The sequence below is a fragment of the Coturnix japonica genome, chromosome 2, assembly GCF_054131305.1.
Source record: "Coturnix japonica strain WE chromosome 2, WE-NBRP24, whole genome shotgun sequence".
Taxonomy (NCBI): Eukaryota; Metazoa; Chordata; class Aves; order Galliformes; family Phasianidae; genus Coturnix; species Coturnix japonica.
The window spans coordinates 46,374,384-46,393,820 of NC_140664.1; the positions used below are offsets into that span (position 1 = coordinate 46,374,384).

General features: G+C 46.7%; 1 protein-coding gene across 7 annotated transcripts in view; it reads left to right on the forward strand.

Moving 5' to 3' along the window:
- Positions 1–1,541: 1,541 nt before the first annotated feature.
- The window catches only part of RALBP1 (ralA binding protein 1), a 34,763-nt gene continuing 16,867 nt past the window's right edge, over positions 1,542–19,437 (forward strand). Inside the window, exons 1-5 of one of the 7 annotated variants that reach the window (XM_085539724.1) lie at positions 1,542–1,715; positions 5,269–5,392; positions 13,134–13,192; positions 14,286–14,340; positions 16,438–16,731. In XM_085539724.1, the coding sequence (XP_085395850.1) occupies positions 16,488–16,731 (244 nt within the window). In that variant the 5' untranslated portion in view covers positions 1,542–1,715; positions 5,269–5,392; positions 13,134–13,192; positions 14,286–14,340; positions 16,438–16,487. Of the gene's footprint in view, positions 1,716–5,268; positions 5,393–11,996; positions 12,131–12,808; positions 12,883–13,133; positions 13,537–14,285; positions 14,341–16,437; positions 16,732–19,437 lie in introns of those variants that run through there. The other 6 variants (XM_085539725.1, XM_015855269.3, XM_015855268.3 and 3 more) reach the window with 6 other exon arrangements.

Sequence of the window (19,437 nt, forward strand, 5' to 3'; positions counted from 1 at the left end):
ATCCGAGGCTGTGGGAACGAATCGGGCTGATTCTGACTGAAACAAATTCCCCCGTTGGTTAGGAATCCTGAAAAGGATTCAAGATACGCAGGTGCTTAACGTAACAGAAAAGACGAGGGATACAACATTCTTTTGACTATCTGTGTAAACAGGATGCTTGTGGAGATGGAGATGTGTCTCTTGGCACAGGTCTCCTCACGCTGCATCCAGCATTTCTCCATTTTCTTACCCTTCACGGAACGGCAGTCTGGAGCCGGTGACAATTCCAGTTCAAAGCAGTTATAGGAGGATGAAGCTGAGCAGATGGCTGCTGCCTTCCAAGCTGTCAACGTCAAACTCAGCAGCAACGATATAGGGAAGGCAGGATGGATGTAAACATCCATAGAGCTGCACCAGCTGTTGTATTCATATGCCGTGTTCCTCGATGGTTGTGTCACACATTCTAAGGCCTGTAGCTCACCGAGCCTTCAGTCAGACACCGCTAATTCTTACGTTTCCTTGTCAACCTGCTCAAATGGGGTTGTGGCCCTCGCCTGACCGGGGGGTTTCGGTGAACATGACCCAACTTTATGAGTTTACCCTGGCCGAGAAGCTGCTGGAACACCATGGGTACACTGCCTCACACAGCATCAGCTGCCGCCCCCAGCGTGGCTGTTAGGGGCGTTACAAACCAGACGAGGCACAGAATCACACAGAATCACAGAATGACCCAGGTTGGAAGGGACCTCAAGGATCATGTAGTTCCAACCCCCCTGCCTGGCAGGGCCACCAAACATACACATTTACTAGATCAGGTTGCCCAGGGCCCCGTCCAACCTGGCCTTGAACACCTCCAAGGACGGGGCATCCACAACCTCCCTGGGCAGCCTGTTCCAGGGCCTAACCACTCTCCTAGTGAAGAACTTCCCCCTAACATCCAACCTAAATCTTCCCTCTTTCAACTTAAAACCATTTCCCCGTGTCCTGCTGTTATCAGCCCTTTTTGAAGAGTTTACTCCCCTCCTGGTAGTAAGTTCCCTTCAGGTACTGAAAGGCTGCAATGAGGTCACCCCGCAACCTTCTCTTCTCTAGGCTGAACAAGCCCAACTTCCTCAGCCTGTCCTCATAGGGGAGGTGCTCCAGCCCCTTGATCATCTTCGTGTCCCTCCTCTGGACCCTTTCCAAAATCTCCATGTCTTTCTTGTACTGAGGGCTCCACACCTGGACACAGTACTCCAGATGGGGCCTCACAAGAGCAGAGTAGAGAGGGACAATCACCTCCCTATCCCTGCTGACCACCCCTCTCCTGATGGAGCCCAGGATCCCATTTGCTTTCCGGAGCCAACAACTACCGCACCAGCCACCTCCCCCTGAGGTACTGCCGCTCCCCTTTCCCCGCCGCTGGGAGTTGTAGTCCGTCGGCAGGAAGCCGGCCCATCCCACTTCCGGTAGGAGTCCCCTAGAAAACTACACTACCCATCGTGCTTTGCGCGCGGGAGGCTTCTTCCCCTTCCCGCCTCTCTCTCGCGTCACTGCGCATGCGCAGAGTGCCTCCCTCCCTCACCCCGAGCGGAGGTGCGAGCGAGGGCGGCAGCGCGTGCGCGGTGCGTAGTGCGCGGCTGTTCCTCAGCCGTCCTTGCGGGCCGGGCGGCGGAGGCGGCGGGATGGGGAGCGAGGCGGAGCCGCGTGTGTGAGCCCGAGGCGGAGCCGCTGCGCCGGCGAGCGGGACCACGACGGTTAGTACGAGCGGCTCCGCTCACCATCCCTTCATCGCCTGTGTGTGTGAAGGGCGAGGGAGCCGCTTCCGGGGCTGGCACGGGGGAGGGGGGAGGGATGAGGGATAAGGGGCGGGGGAGGGGCTGACCCGGGGCCTAACCCCTCGCTCAGCCCGGCGGCCAGCTGCTTGTTTCAGGGCCCTCCCGCTCACCTTGCCCGGCCCGTTGGCTGAGGGCACCGTGTGGGGTGGCCGGCCGTCTGCCTGCCTTCACCTAGAGGTCCCGTCTGAGCAGCACTTACCGCTGTCGGTATTTGTCCGTGTGTTTGGCGAGTTGTCTGCCTGCAGTTTGTGAGGACAGGCTGAGGGAGTTGGGTTTGTTCAGCCTAGAGAAGAGAAGGCTGCGGGGTGACCTCATTGCAGCCTTTCAATACCTGAAGGGAACCTACACCCAGGAGGGGAGTAAACTCTTCGAAAGGGCTGAGAATAGCAGGACACGGGGAAATGGTTTTAAGTTAAAAGAGGGAAGACTTAGGTTGGATGTTAGGGGGAAGTTCTTCACTAGGAGAGTGGTTAGGCCCTGGAACAGGCTGCCCAGGGAGGTTGTGGATGCCCTGTCCTTGGAGGTGTTCAAGGCCAGGTTGGACGGGGCCCTGGGCAACCTGATCTAGTAAATGTGTATGTTTGGTGGCCCTGCCAGGCAGGGGGGTTGGAACTACATGATCCTTGAGGTCCCTTCCAACCCGGGTCATTCTGTGATTCTGTGATTCAGTTTGTTGTGTGTTAGGTTCTCGGCACGCTGTCAGCTGCTTCGGGGTGTTGTGTTGAAAACGTGTCTCTGCAGGCAGAGAGTATCAGCGTGAGGTGCGGGAGGAATAGAGCTGAGCTGACTGAAGGTGCTTGTGTGTGTTAGAGTACGAGTACAGCTATCAAATGAAAGCATCCCTTCAGGATAATACCGTGCTCATCCCCCATCCTCAGTTCATGGCATATCATGGCCATCCTTAATGAAAAATAATAAAAAATAATAACGTAGGGTGATTTTCTTGGTTGCGTAAAGCGAGTTTGTGTAAATGTCCTGCTTCCATTGCAGCAAGGTAGCAGCAATTGTGTTCTTATACCCACTAATCGTCTGGAAAGCCGGGTTGGAACTGGATGAGCATTAAGGTCCCTTCCAACCCAAACTGCTCTGCTATGATCTGAACTGCAAACTTAAGCTATAATGCAACCCTTTGGGCATAACAGCATTGAGGTTCTGTTGGATATGACCCAGGATTGTAATGGATGTGACTTCATTAGCAAGCTTAAACAACAGAAATAGAAAGATGTCCCTTTTAGTTTGTTTTTTATGTCATTTGAAATGTCATTGACAGGGTGTGCTGTTTGTTTGGTTCATATCGGTCCTGTACAGTCGGTGTGACATGTACTCTATAGGGGCTTTTCTCTACAGAGAAGAAAAATAGAGAAGAATAGGCTTCTTATAAGGGATAAGCAGGGAACTTTGGTTTACCTGTTCCAGGGCTCTTATTTCTAACTGAGAAAATCAAGTTGATTTTCAGTCTTCCCATGCATGCAATAGAAATAGCATGGAATACAGTGCAATTCTGGCATTGTTCTGTCTTAGTGAAGGTCTGCTGGGGGAGTGGAGGTGTTATCTTCCTTGGAAAGTAACTTTTAGGCCCTTCCCTGATATGTTCTGGCCGTGTTTTCTACCTGCAAGACTTTGAATGCTTTTGGACAGTCAGAGTTAGATGAAGAAATGCTGTTGGTTAGTAATAAATACCTGCAAATGCAGATGTTGTTTCCTTCTGCAAAGCTTGGTGTCAGGTAGCTGGCCTCAAAATGTCAAAATAAAGTATAGTATGACACTTATCTTCATTAATTGTATGCCTGGAGTAACGTACTAAGCCTTAATCTGAACTAACATGTCTGATTATTTTGAATCAGTGAGTGACTCACCACCCTTAAAAATAGGCACAGTTTGCCATATCACAGAATCACAGAATGACCCGGGTTGGAAGGGACCTCAAGGATCATGTAGTTCCAACCCCCTGCCTGGCAGGGCCACCAAACATACACATTTACTAGATCAGGTTGCCCAGGGCCCCGTCCAACCTGGCCTTGAACACCTCCAAGGACGGGGCATCCACAACCTCCCTGGGCAGCCTGTTCCAGGGCCTAACCACTCTCCTAGTGAAGAACTTCCCCCCAACATCCAACCTAAATCTTCCCTCCTTCAACTTGGATCCATTTCCATATGCCAGCTTTATATTTTCACCTAAAGAATCTATCAGCTTGCTTGGCTGTTTACCAGGGCCTTGTGGACCGCACCTCAACAAAGAGACAACAAAAGTGAGGATGCAGGTCGATCTGTAGCAAAGGGAAGGCTGTTTGCCCATCCCAACCTATCATGGAGTCATTAAGATTGGAAAAGACCTCTGAGATCATCTAGTCCAACCACCGACCCATCCCCTCCGTGCCCACCAACCACATCCCTCAGTGCCACTTCCACACAGTTCTTGAACCTTGGGGGATGGTGATTCCACCAGCTCCCTGGGCAGCCTGTGCCACTGCCCAAGGAACTTAAAGGGCTTGAAAATCCTGCCAAGCCCACAACTGCTCACAGGTAGAGATGCCAATAGGACGTGTCCCTCCCTTTTGGTCTTGACATGAGCAAATACAAAGTTGGGTGAAGCTGTGAGGGTGCTCTGTAGCAAAAGAATCACAGAATCACAGAACTGTAGGGGTTGGAAGGGACCTCTAGAGATCGAGTCCAACCCCCCTGCCAAAGCAGGCTCCCTACACCACGTCACACAGGTAGGCGTCCAGGCGTGAACCCGTGATATTGGCAGCAGCAAGGAGTCTCCCTTCTGAGGCTCAGTAGCATCAGGGATCCTGGGCTCCCCCCTTCCCAGTGCTTTTTTGGGCTGTGTTGTAAGGGCAGCGGCTGCTCATGGGGTGTCACCTGAGTAAGGTTGGTGACCCACTGATTCCATTCATCTGGAACAGGTCAAAAAGAAAACAGGGCTTGTTCCATTTTGTTATGAGAAGGTAACATACCAGGAGCAATCACGTACTGTTTGACCAAACTGAGGGATCTGAATGCTGCTTATTACTTGTGAATTAAAAAAAAAAAGAAATAAATAAATAAAATGGCTGCTTGTTTCTCCTTATCTAATCTATGAATTCCAAGCATGTATGAGAGACTGAGATCTGCCAGTTCAAAAACATGAGATCACAATGTTCAGTGAATGGCAGAGCAGCCAGCATTTCCTGTGCTAAGTAAATAAATGTATTGAAGCAGAGCAGTTTGATATTAGAAGTGATGCTGTTCTTCTAAGGCAACATAGAGCACTTCTCATATTCAGTGGAGGCTTGCTTTTTTTCTTTTCATTGATGGGACGGACTGAAAGCGTAAGACTCTGGGGAACAAACAGCTGATGGATAGAGTTAGCCATGAACTTCCTGGATTATTTCAGCCTAATGGTTTAACTTTGTCTTATTCTTCACACACTTTAATCCCAGTGCTCTGCGTGTTAAGCACTTGTAAGCTCACCTTAAATGATCTTTCCCAGGTCACGCTTCTGAAGTTTTGGACCTGAAACTTAGGATTGCAGTTCTCCAGAATCTATACAGCTCATGTGATCGAGTTTTGGATATATATAACGTGCAACCATATGTCAGCGAAGTCAGTGATTGGTATGTATCATTAAAGCAGTTACACAGACCTATGTCACATGTACTTTCCATGAGGCGGTTATTAGCACTTAATAGCAAGGATTTCACCACTTTAATCACAGAATCACAGAATGACCTGGGTTGGCCCAGGGCCCTGTCCAACCTGTCCTTGAACACCTCCAAGGACGGGGCATCCACAACCTCCCTGGGCAGCCTGTTCCAGGGCCTAACCACTCTCCTAGTGAAGAACTTCCCCCTTAATGCTTTAAAATGCTTTATATTAACTGAGTCTGTATGCTTTTTGGGGGGAGTACAGTGACATTATTCTGGCCTGTGTATACCAGGCTTCCATTAAATTACATGCACTGATTTAATTTGAAGTAGCGTGACTCTTACTGTGTATGCAACAGACTTGGGAATGGCAGCCAGAGCTTGTGTGGTCCTGTGCTGTGTGATAATCAGCTTCTTAGTTGGAGGTGGAGACTCACTAGGTTTGAGCCTGAGGCAGCGTAGCCCAGCAGAAGTACATCTATAGTGATGTACACAACATGGGCATCAAACAGGGAGTTAGAGGCCATTGTGTGGCAGGAAAACTATGACTTAGTCACCATCACTGAAGCATGGTAGGATCACTGTTAGGACTGTAGTTCTGCAGTGGATGGTTCTAAGCTCTTCAGAAGGGGTAGTGAAGGAAGGAGAGGTGGTGGAAGCCCCCCACTAGACCTGCTGTTTCTGAACAGAGACTGGTGGGAGATGTGGTTGAGAGAGTGCCGCTTTGCTACACAGGAGGCTCGAATCCCGGGGGTTGGACTCGATGATCTCTAAGGTCCCTTCCAACCCACATGAGACTGTGATACTGTGAGAGCTATCTTGGGCACAGCAACCATGACATGATAGAGTTTTCTGTTACTAGTGAAGTCAGGAGGGGATCAGCAAAGCCCCCATCTTGGCCTTCAGGAGGGCAGACTTGGGGCTGCTGGGGACATTGACTGGGGGAGCCCCTTGGGTGGCAGCTGGCTGTGGGGGGCAGTTCCTGCCTTCCAGCCTCCTTGCCCTGTATGTGCGTGTGGGTGTTTCAGTACTCACGTGTGTGGCATTTTGCAACATCTCAGCCCTGGAGGTGCTGATGTTGATCATAATAGTCCGCTTAGTTTATACATGTTTACACCGACTTTCCCCTTGGGTGTTGAGAGAATCTAGGGCGGAGATGGCAAACTCCCAGCTCCATATATCACAGAATCACAGAATTATCAAGGTTGGAAAAGACCTAGAAGTTCATCTAGTCCAACTGTTACCAATACTTCCCAGCTAAATCATATTCATCAACACAACATCCAAACGTTTCTTGAACACTCCCATGGTCGGTGACTCCACCACCTCCCTGGGCAGTGCATTCCAATGCCTGACTACCCTTTCTGAGAAGTAATACTTCCTAATGTTCAGCCTGAATCTCCCCTGGTGCAGCTTAAAACCATTCCCTCTAGTTCTGTCACTGATTACATGAGAGAAGAGGCCAACCCCCAGCTCACTACAACCTCCCTTCAGGAAGTTATAGAGAGCTAGAAGGTCTCCCATGAGCTATAAGGTCTCTTAGGTTTTGGCTGAGACAGAATTAGTAAATAATCATTAAAAATGGTCAGAGAAGCTGTTACATAAGCAGTTTCTCTAGATCAAAGTCTTCCTTTGCTTTCCCTTCTGCTGTCTGTGCAGAATGAGCTCTGTCTCAGCCACAGCACTTCCATTCTGGTGTTCACCATTGGTGTGATTTACCTGCATTTCATTGCATTGTGCAGGGTTTGAAACTTGAAAGAAATCACCCATAGAAACTGATCGTCTGTGTCATGTGTCACACTCTAAAGACGTCCGAGTAAAGCTGTTCTTAGTTTCTCCTTTACGTTATAGGGTTGTCAGTTCAAGCAACAGCTTGTAATTTGTAGAACTTCTTGTCTGTTTAGTACGTGGTGGCAAAAAAGGAACACAAAACTCATGAATCTTAATTTTCATGATCTTAACCATAGCAGTTTGTATGGCATTATTTTTACTTCCATGTATTATTTCTTGCTTCCATGCTTATTTCTGGGAACTGTAGGCCTCAGAGTTGAATAGCCCATATAGAATCATGTAATCCTTAGAGTTAGGGATCTCTGAAAGCCATCTAGTCCAACTGCACTGCAGCGAACAGGGACACCACAGCTACATCAGGTTGCCCAGGGCCTGATCCAGCCTCACCTTAAGAGTCTCCAGGGGCAGAACATCAACTTATGTCTGTGGGCAACCTGCTCCAAGTGAGTAGGGGAGCGTAGCTGTTCTGGTTTCCTTGTAGTTGGCCAGGATAAAGAGGATGCAGGTGATGGGGTGGCTGTGTGGTCTGCCTGTACATTAGGTTGAGTACATTCCCAGGCTTCTCTGGAGGTGCTATTGCATCTCTATTGCTGGCAAGTTACTATCGTCACAGCTATGCCAGCCAGATTGCTGGTGTACAGGCATGTTTAAAATGTGTTATCAGGGTTAAAGCCAAAGCTGTAATGCTTCCTGGTTAGATGTGTCACATGGAGCATTTTAGTATGTGCTTGTTAATGCACACTTTAAAATGAAAACAAGGAAAAAAAAACTCAGACTCTTGGCACTTACAGTAGAATCAGTTCAACCACTCGGTGGTTTTGCCTTTGTTTTTTCTTTAAACTGATTCCACTGAGTACGCTGCAGGCTGAGTTGGGGAAGCAGAGTGTGAGTGAGTGAGTGAGTGGGTTCACTAGCTGAAATCTCTCTAATAAAAGGGATTTGTCATCTTGGTCCAGCACCTAATGGAAGTAAAAAAAATTAGCTCGTATTCTCTAGATCATACTGTATGATGGGCTGAGGTCCTTTGGTAACCAGAGATTAGACAGCTCTTCAAAAGAGGTGAGATGAGAAATGCATAAAACTTGTATATAGTCCTGAAGTCAAACAAAACCTGAAGTAATCCCATATTTGTTGAAACTGTTTAAATTCCAGCGTGGTGACACACTGGAACATGTTGCCCAAGGAGGCTGTGGATGCCCCATCCCTGGAGGCATTCAAGGCCAGGCTGGATGTGGCACTGGGCAGCCTGGTCTGCTGGTTGGTGACCCTGCACATAGCAGGGGGTCGAAACTGGATGATCATTTCTTTGCATATGGGTAGACTGTACTTCTCAGATGCCGTAGTTGGAATTGAATGTGGGAGAAATAGAAGGTTGCAAGGGAAGACCTGGGAAACGGTGAGCAGCCAGGAGCTGAGATTAGGTGAGGCACTGGGTGTGGAGAAGTGGAATGGGGAAACTGAAGTTGCAATGCTCTCACTGCTGAACACCTGGGTGGTGAGAAGGAGGTTGTGAGAGACACAAGGTGCAGCTCAGCCTGGGAAGCGGAGGCACAAAAGCATGGAATGGGCAATTAGTGTGCTGGGTTTGAGCAAGACGAGGGGAGGTGCTGGGATTGGGTTACTTTGTGGCAGCAACACATGGGAACTGGGAGTGGGATGTGCAGAAGGATTGGAAAATCACAGAATCACAGAATGACCCGGGTTGGAAGGGACCTCAAGGATCATGTAGTTCCAACCCCCCTGCCTGGCAGGGCCACCAAACATACACCTTTACTAGATCAGGTTGCCCAGGGCCCCGTCCAACCTGGCCTTGAACACCTCCAAGGACGGGGCATCCACAACCTCCCTGGGCAGCCTGTTCCAGGGCCTAACCACTCTCCTAGTGAAGAACTTCCCCCTAACATCCAACCTAAATCTTCCCTCTTTCAACTTAAAACCATTTCCCCGTGTCCTGCTATTGTCAGCCCTTTCAAAGAGTTTACTCCCCTCCTGGGTGTAGGTTCCCTTCAGGTACTGAAAGGCTGCAATGAGGTCACCCCGCAACCTTCTCTTCTCCAGGCTGAACAAACCCAACTCCCTCAGCCTGTCCTCACAGGGGAGGTGCTCCAGCTCCCAAACATCCCAAACATTGAAGCAGCTGTCTTCCAAGAAGTTTGAAAAGTGAGGAATTATTCTCTTTGTGGGCAGCAGCAGTTGTGATGCAGGTATCCAGCTAATCAACAACAGTGCCTGTCTGCCTCATGAGGCTGAGTCCTGACCTTCTGCTTGTAACTTCATGGAAACACGCTGTGCAGGAAAATGAAACAGCAGCAATTCCTCGTGTTAGCTGCCCAGTTATTTCCAAGGGTGCCTCTGACATGTGGCTTTGATTATAACATTCTACTTTGAAACTATTTTCATGACAATAGATTCAGCTGGGGGAGAACGTGGGGAGGGGCCTGCTAAAAGTGGACTGGGGGTAGTGGTGGATGGGAAGGGGGATATGAACCAGCAGTGTCCCCTCACAGCACAGAAAGCCAGCCATACCCTGGGCTGCATCCAAGGACATGGGTCCAGCAGGTCTAGGGAGCTGATCCTGCCCCTCCACTTGCTGCTGGTGAGGCCTTGCTCACCTGGAGTACGGCATCCAGATGTGGAGCCCTCAGTACAAGAGAGATATGGACCTGTTGGAGGGCATCCATAGGAGGGCCTCAAAAATGATCCAAGGGATGGAACACCTCTACAAGAACAAGCTGAGAGAGCTGCCGCTGTTCAGCCTGGAAAGGAGAAGGCTCTGAGGAGACCTGATTGTGGCCTTCCATTGTCTAAAGGAAGGCTGCAAGAGAAAGGAACAGACTGTTCAGCAGTCTGTTGTGATAGGACAAGGAGAAGTGGTTTTGAGCTAAAAGTGAGGAGGTTTAGATTGGATGTAAGGAAGAAATTGTTTACAGTAAGGATGATGAAGAACTGGAACAGGTTGTCCAGAAACGTGGTGGATGCTCCAACCCTGGAGACTTGCAAGGTCAGGCTGGATGGGGCTCTGAGCAGCCTATCTGCTGTAGTTACCACTGTTCATTGCAGGGGAGCTGGACTGCATGTGACCTTTAGAGGTCCCTTCCCACTCATACAATTCTGTTTCTATAAGGGACCCATGAAGTGTGGAAATGATCAAGTGAGTTTCTTGTGGTTCATGTCGTTTCATGTCAAGATAGATATTGAAAATAACCTGTAAATTGCATCCTGATGAGGGCTACAGAATTAGTAGGCTACAGGCTATCATGCTGCTTTTCCTGAAGTGAACTAAACCAAAGGGTTTATGTTACCACATATCTGGAGATTTCATCATCATGATGAGAAACCACGTTTTTGATGTTTCTGAAATGTGTAGGATATTACTTTATTTACTTTAGTATTTATTTTAGGGTTGGCTCTTTAATGAATGGAGTAAAGAAGGACTGGAATGCTCTCGGTAAAAGGGAGTAACTCAGATACTGCTATATATATATTTGGAATGTGAGCTGGTCCTGCAGCAGTCCATTCAAATCATAGAATTACCCAGGTTGGAAAAGACCTTGAAGATCATCAAGTCCAACCGCAGCCTAACCAGTACTCTAACTCTAAAAACCCTCCACTAAATCATATCCCTGAGCACCACATCCAAACGGCTCTTAAACACATCCAGGGATGGCGATTCAACCACCTCCCTGGGGAGCCTATTCCAGTACATAACCACCCTTTCTGTAAAGAAGTGTTTCCTAACATCCAACCTAAACTTGCCCTGGTGCAACTTGAGGCCATTTCCCCTTGTCCTGTCTCTTGTCACCAGTGAGAAGAGACCTGCCCCACTCTCACTGTAAGCACCTTTCAGGTACAAGTAGATGTGTTGTAGCTCTCTGGGACGGCTCGTGTGTTTATGTATCACCGCCTTTGAGCTGGTGTGGACTCTCAGAGCAGAATTTGGAATGCCTTGCATGGTGCAGTGATGGCAGCAGAATTCATCCACCTACAGCTGAATGAGAAAATGCATACATCTATTTATATTGCTTTCAGAGCTGTTCTGATGCTGGTGTTGGCTTTGGTAAAAAATAGTTTGCTGTTGTGTAACTTGAATTATGTGATTACAGACTCTTAAATTACATTTTTAATCATTCTTACAGTACCACATATCCTGTAAAGTACTTGTAGGTTTAGGAGCTGGATGCTGTTCTCAGAAACAACAGCCCAATGAACTAAAGGTCCTTCTTGAAGCTTTAATTAATCCCAACCATGGAAAGTGAATGACTCATGAGGGAGTTGTTAATGCTGTTTGTGTGCTTACTCCAACTTGTGAAGTGTTCAACTTTCTTTGCCATTCTACATGAAGCATTTCCTTCTCTCTACGTGTGGCCACGTTGCCCTGTTTAGCAAAGAAGAGATAAAATAGATGTCCCTGCTGTCAGCTTGCTATACAACAGCATGAACTTACAGTAACTTACTTCGTACTCTGTCATCTCGTCTCTAAGTCATCTTTGTTTCTGAAGTGCTTTGGCCACAACTGGTCGTTTTTTCTCTCCTTTTCTGGCTCACTGCTTTCCAAAATGGAACAGTGCTTATTTCTAGCGTGATTTTGGCCCCGGTGCAGCATAACATCACCTTGTCACATATGGCCGGGTCTTTTGGGCTGAAGACGGATAATGATGAGGCACTGCCGTGTTGTGGATCTTGCTTTTGTGTGTCTGTGATGGTGTGTTTTGACAGCCGAGAGAGTGTTCACTTCACTCTTGACCTCCCTCCTCTGATCACTGACTTCTTGGGACTATTTTCAGTGCATCATCCAGATCTCTCAGCGTAGCTGTGTGTGGTGACATGGGATGACCTGAGGAACACACACCACGCTTCAGATGCTATCTTACGTAATTCTTATTGCAGCAGAATTCCCAGCAGCCTTTATTATACTCGGTAATCTTACAGAACAGCCTCTGTGCATGAAATCACCTGCTTTCATTTACTTCAGCTATTGGAATTGGCACAAAGTCTCAATGTAGACTTGGTGCAAAATTGGGGAAATGGCCTCAAGTTGCGCCAGGGCAAGTTTAGGTTGGATATTAGGAAGAACTTCTTTACAGAAAGGGTAGTTATGTACTGGAATAGGCTCCCCAGGGAGGTAGTTGAATCGCCATCCCTGGTTGTGTTTAAGAGCCGTTAGGATGTGGTGCTCAGGGATATGATTTAGTGTAGGGTTGTTAGATTTAGGGTTCTGGTTAGGGTGCAGTTGGACTTGATGATCTTCACGGTCTTTTCCAACCTGGGTAATTCTATGATTCTATAATGGCACCTTTTATACAGCATGAAAGAGCTGTGAGTTTTGTCTTCCAACTGTGTTTATCTTAATGCGTTAATGCCATTTTTTAATGACACAATGTAACAAGTGAGATTGTATTAAAGTTGACTGATGTGTCTCTGTTTTTTTTTCTATGGCTTTACCAGACATCACCTGTATAACATTATGTTTTCCTTCCTAGGTACATAGCTCAGGCTGATTATTATTATTATTATCATTATTATTTTGAAGAGAATTGAACTATTTTCAAGGGCATGGCTGACTTAACTCTATGGGCATCTCTCCTTTTCTCCCTAGCCCACATTCTTGTCTCTGTGGTCTGGAAAGATGGTGGAGTCCTTATGTTAAGGATGCACCTTTCGCCTCCCAGGTTTGAAAGCCTTTTTAATTTGGATTTGATACTTTCCTTTGGAGAACAGAAAAGGAGCCACGGTTCTGTGTGTGTTCATTAACAGCTTTTGTTTTCACATGCAGCGATGAATATTCAGGCTTGTGCTGAGCAGGAAGATGCTTCCTGAAACTTCATTTTAGGAGTATTGAGAAGAGAAGCTGTGTCTGAGCTGGCACTGGGACTGGGAGTTCTCTGCTGTTGTTGTATAACAATTTTCTTGGCTTCCTCAGGAAGAAGAATCAAATACTGAGCGAGCAGGAACTGGTGGGTGTCTGCTGTGGGTAGGGAGGTAGGGAAAATGATAATTTCTTGCATTACCTGGGAGAGAGACTGAAGGCTGGTGGGAGGAATGAGGACGAGGTGAGAAGAGAAGGGCAGTAGTTAGGAGGAAACAAATGACTGCAGCAGAGAAGGAGATCTAGGAGGAAATGGGAACCAGTAGCTAATGAGCAAAGGAGGAAGAAGAGGAAGAGCTGTATCTGCAAGCAAGCAGCCTGAACTGCCAGTGAAGATCAAGGGAGAGGAGCGGGTGAGACTGTGCAAGAAGTGTGGGTCACAGAGGCCAAAGCACGCTGTGTTATGACGTGCTGAGGATGAAAAGGAAATCAGACTGGAACTGTGGGAGTACTAGCGGTGAGTGATAAAGAAATCGAAGCTTGTAGCTATGAGGAAAAAAGTAAGAAAGAGGTGAAATTTGGGTCATGAAGCTGTACCCACAGCATCACAAACATGAGCTGTGCAGAGAGGGGAGGTTGCCTTTCCGACACTGTGGTTCTGCTGCTCCTCTGCTTCCTGTCTATAGTGCTTGTTTTGAGCTCTTCCACCAGCCAGCTCAGCAGAAGGAACCTGCTGGAGCAGGCAGCGGAGCTGAACTATGCTACAGAGGGGTCTTGTGACACTGACCTACTGCAGTTGGGGTGGGGGAAGGAGAAGAGGTGTTAACCTGTCAGCAGTGAGCTGTTAAACTTTGTGACTGGCTGAGGAAAGAAGCAACTGGAAGCAAAGAGCAGCAGGGCTGGACTGGAACAGTCATGGACTGCGGAAGAAGGGGTCAGGTGTGAGAGGGAGCTTGACAGGATACTCGGCCCATTAGGAGCATTCCTATTCAAAGTGCGGAGAGGACCCGTGGTTTTTCAAGCACACCATGTCTTGCTGTCAGCAAATATTTGTAAAAGCCAGAGGAGAGGCACAGATTTGTGTGGTAATAGTACATGAACATCCATTAGTAAGGGAGGAAGAGACGTTTGTGGTAGGCCTAAGGCTCTGCTTCTGATAAACTGATCTGCCGATCTGTAAATGAGCCCCCATGAGCAGAGTAACTGAGGAAAACACAAGTGCTGAGTGCTGTGTATCAGATGCACTAATTCTGATGTGTTTTGCAGGTTGCTGTGTGTGCCTTTACAGGGGTGTTGTCCTCACCCTCAGTCACAGAACCATGTAAGTTGGAAAGGACCTTTACAGATGGCCTCATCCAACTCCCCTGCACTGAGCGGGGACTCTTTGTACCACTCTTTCCCAGGTTGAGCACAGGGCTTTTTGTTTTGTATTGTTTTGTTTAAAACAGGTGATGGAAACAGATTTAACAGATCTGATACTCAGATGAGATGCAGCAGTATTGCCCGTCTGTTATGCTGGTAGTACTGGATGTGTAGTGTAGTGTGTTTGTCCAGTGTGTTTGATGGTGATGTGTCAGGAGTTCCTGCTTAGCCAGTAGGTGTCCTGTTTCCCTTAATATGGGTTTTATAAAATACTGGGTATCTGTGATCAAAGGGCTGACAATAGCAGGACACGGGGAAATGGTTTTAAGTTGAAAGAGGGAAGATTTAGGTTGGATGTTAGGGGGAAGTTCTTCACTAGGAGAGTGGTTAGGCCCTGGAACAGGCTGCCCAAGGAGGTTGTGGATGCCCCGTCCTTGGAGGTGTTCAAGACCAGGTTGGACGGGGCCCTGGGCAACCTGATCTAGTAAAGGTGTATGTTTGGTGGCCCTGCCAGGCAGGGGGGTTGGAACTACATGATCCTTGAGGTCCCTTCCAACCCGGGTCATTCTGTGATTCTGTGTGTGTGATTGTTTGTCTTTCTTAGCCAAGTGTTCACTGTTGTTTGCTCAGCATGTCTGCAGGAATAGGAGGGATGACTGCGGAGTCTAATGGCTAGCGTAGAAGCCCGAGCCCTTTGTGTCTGTATACATTGTTACAGTGATCCGGTTCTCATGGAGATAGGTCTGATGTGGCGTTTCCGTGCAATCTTAACATGTTTTAATTCTGTTTTTTGAGGCAATGGCTACACAGTCACCTTGATCCCTTTGTCTGCAGAGCAGCTCCTTCTGAATTTGTCTTCTTCGTGGTTGCCGTGATACTTTGTATGGCTGCACAGACAAGCAGGTTATGGAGCTGGCAGCTTTAAAAATGGCTGCTTTCCCTTCTATTTGTCTTACAGTAGATTTGGCAGGCTTTTAAGCAGCAGCAAGGCAGCAGACTTAAGTTGGATTAAAGTTCAAATTAGCATGGAACTATGATGTGGTCCTGTCATCCAAGTATTAGCAGGTATAGGAAATGGCTGTTTTCTGTCCTTGGGATTTACTCTCTTTTTCACAGAACTGTAAGACACTCTGGCACCCACAATGATCATGGGAGTGCAGCTCCTTGCTCCGGATAGAGTTCTATGGGTGTTCACATACAAAGGACCAAATTCAGAAAGCTGACGTTCCATATGGCATAGCTTGTCCCATGGAATTCCTGAAATTCACCTACATTAGGAGTTGCTCTTTACTTATGAGTTCCATTACTGGGAATTTACATATTGGCTTCTGTCAGTAATTTTCATCTTAGTTTTAATTTTACCAGGGCTCCCTATGAAACAGCACGGAAGGATTTGGGTGCAGAGGATATGGTGTAGCCTCTTCAAAAGTGAACTCGTGATTGCTGCACACCAGGAAAAAAACAATTATACTTGTTCTATCTTCTTTACATTAACATAATTAGAAGATAGATTTGACTTCAGAACTCTATTTTTTTCCTCCCTTTCTTACTGCAGCAGGTTAGGCAGGTTCTTATTTGCATCTATAAAATATGCTTGAGAAAGATGAAAGTGGTCTTGGTGCAAATGCAGTCCTCACAGACACTCTGAGCTTCCAAACAATCCTATTTTATTTCAGTGATGTAAAGTTAGCTGGTTCACAGTGAGCAGCAGTATGAATAACATGTAAACTGCCTCTGAATTTTGTAAGAATTGCTTTGAACGTAAAACATATACTCTGATACTTAATGTGTAGTGTTTGGTGTGGTGTAAAGCAAAACTGGCTGAAATAACAGCTCTCCTATTGTGTTAGCATGGCTCGGCAGCTAACTGCATGGCCAGATTCTACAAGCACTAAGCTTAGGGCCTGCTCTGTTTTATTATCACCTCATGACATCAGGTGGAGCATTCCTTGTAAAAGGCATCGATGTTTGTTACATTTTCAAGGTAGAGCTCTAAACAAAATGCTTTGAAAACGACTTCACATTCTTTTTTATCATTTTTTTCCCCCTGCTCCAGGTGTGATGGACAGGTAGCAGAAGATTTCACTTTGATATCAGGGAATCAGAATGACCGAGTGCTTCCTGCCTCCCACCAGCAGCCCCAGTGAACACCGTCGGGTAGAGCACAGTGGGGGTCTCGCTCGTACTCCCAGCTCTGAAGAGATCAGCCCTACAAAATTCCCTGGGTTGTACCGTACTGGTGAGCCTTCGCCGCCTCATGACAGCTTGCATGAGCCTCCAGATATAATATCAGATGATGAAAAGGAGCATGGGAAGAAGAAAGGAAAATTTAAAAAGAAAGAAAAAAGAAGTGAGTGGGTGACTTCTTATTTCATGCTCAAGTCCTTTTGCTCTTTTGCTTTCTCAAAATTGCCTGGTATTCCCAGTGTTGGTTTTTCTGTTTTTGTTGTGATTTCTTTCTCTTTAAACCTGTTTAGGTGTGAAGGAAGTGAACTTACACAAACACACTTTATGCAATACCTGTTTATCTTCATGAAAAGGACCTTTTTGTTTTGTTGCACAGGCACCGAGCTCATGCCCAGAATTGCTGATAAACATATTAACGTAAAGCCTTTAGCAGAGTGTTGGTAATCACCTGGCATGATAGTCTTACATCATTATCAGTTCAGATCCTGAGTGAAGATTTCCAGGTGTATTTCCAAATAGACGCTATTTGAAATCTTAGCTGAAACACCAGCTAAAGTGAAGCTCGAAGTTTGACCTGAATTGTACATTCTGAAATTTTAAAGAGTTGGTTTAAACAACATTTAACTTTTCTTTTCCATGCCTTGTGTATTCAATGTTTGTTAGTACTTACCATTTCAAGCTTTCGTATGCACACTCTACCACTCATTGAGGACTAATAAGCTGCATCCTTTTTTCATTAGCTGCTTAGTTTATTCTAATCCTGCAGTTTTCTCCAATCCAATTCCAACCCTCTAAAACCTGAGTATCACAGCCCACCCAATTGAGTTGTTTGGTTTTTTGACAAAGCTTCGCGATACTTTTCCATGTTTTACATCACTGTCACGGGTTACTTAGATTTACCTATGCCCGTGACAGGGGAAGCCACCCCGTGGGCCCCCCCTCCCGGGGCCCGGAAAGGAGGGGGAAAAAGGGAGTGGGATAAAACAGCGACAATCTAAGGAGGAAAAACTTATTTTACTAAATATGATACCGAAATACAAGATAACACAATATAATATAATTGAGGCTAACAAATTGAACGAAACAGAGAGAGAGAGTCCCCGAAAACCGAGAGGCCTACTGTGAACTCTAGGCGACACGGCTGGAACGCTTCCCACTCTCCGAGAAGTTCGAGAGAAGAAGGAGGGCACTCCAGCCTGGGAACGAGATTATACAGCGTCCTGGTCCCGTGACTTATCATTAACCCTGTTGTTCTCTGGGATATGTAGTCTTCTTCTGTGGACTGCACATTCAATAGAAGTATCCATACTTTACATGATGTTATGATGTGGAATACTGATACTGATAGCAAAATTACAAAACCATGACATTCCACCCCTTATTCTACATTATTACATCATGGTAAATATATATATACATATATATACACGTATGTAAAATTATGATAGCTAAACAGTAGAATTACATGTAACATAACTAAATGTACAACTATAATAACTAAAATACACTACACATGCAAACATATATACATATAAATACATAAAATTATTGACTGCACTCCCCCAGCATCAAATTCCCTTGTGGCACACATTGAACATCCCCATCCTTCTGCATTACCCACCAAGTGCACCCAGGTCCCTGGGCAAAGACAGTTCCACGGATAGGTTTGCCCTTTCCAGAAGCTGGAAGGACCCAAACAGCTTTTCCCAACATGTTCTTTACATGTACAACAGGGACCTTATCTCCTTCTACAGTGTGTAGGGGGCTAGATTGACTAGGACCATCACGATTGACAGATCCTCTAGTATTCACCAACCAAGTGGCTTCTGCCAGATTCTTCTCCCAGTGCTTAAATGTTCCGCCACCCATTGCTTTCAACATAGTTTTCAACAACCCATTATATCGTTCAATTTTACCAGAAGCTGGTGCATGGTAGGGAATATGATAAATCCACTCAATGCCATGATCTTTGGCCCAAGTATTTATAAGGGAATTTTTAAAATGTGTCCCATTATCAGATTCAATTCTTTCTGGGGTGCCATGTCGCCACAGGACTTGTTTCTCAAGACCTAATATGGTGTTTCGAGCAGTAGCATGGGGTACTGCGTATGTTTCAAGCCACCCAGTGGTTGCCTCTACCATGGTGAGTACATAACATTTACCACTGCGAGATCGTGGCAAGGTGATATAATCAACCTGCCACGCCTCCCCATATTTATACTTTTGCCACCGCCCTTCCTCCCAGAGAGGTTTCATCCTTTTGGCTTGTTTAATTATGGCACATGTTTCACAATCATGAATAATCTGCGCAATAGCGTCCATGGTTAAGTCCACCCCTCGGTCTCTGGCCCACTTATATGTCGCGTCTCTTCCTTGATGACCTGAGGTCTCATGAGCCCATCGAGCTAGAAATAATTCACCCTTATTCTGCCAGTCCAAGTCAATTTGAGCCACCTCAATTTTGGCAGCTTTATCTACCTGATGGTTGTTTTGTTGTTCTTCAGTAGCCCGACTTTTGGGCACATGTGCATCCACGTGACGCACCTTTACAACCATATTCTTTGTTCGGGCAGCAATGTCCTTCCATAATTCAGCGGCCCAAACAGATTTACCCTTCCGTTGCCAGTTGTTTTGTTCCCACCTCTGTAACCACCCCCATAAGGCATTTGCCACCATCCATGAGTCAGTATAAAGATACAGCATTGGCCACCTCTCCCGTTCAGCAACATCTAAGGCCAGCTGGACAGCTTTTACCTCTGCAAACTGACTTGATTCTCCCTTACCTTCGGTGGCCTCTGCAACCTGTCGTGTGGGGCTCCACACAGCAGCTTTCCATTTGCGATGCTTCCCTACAATGCGACATGATCCG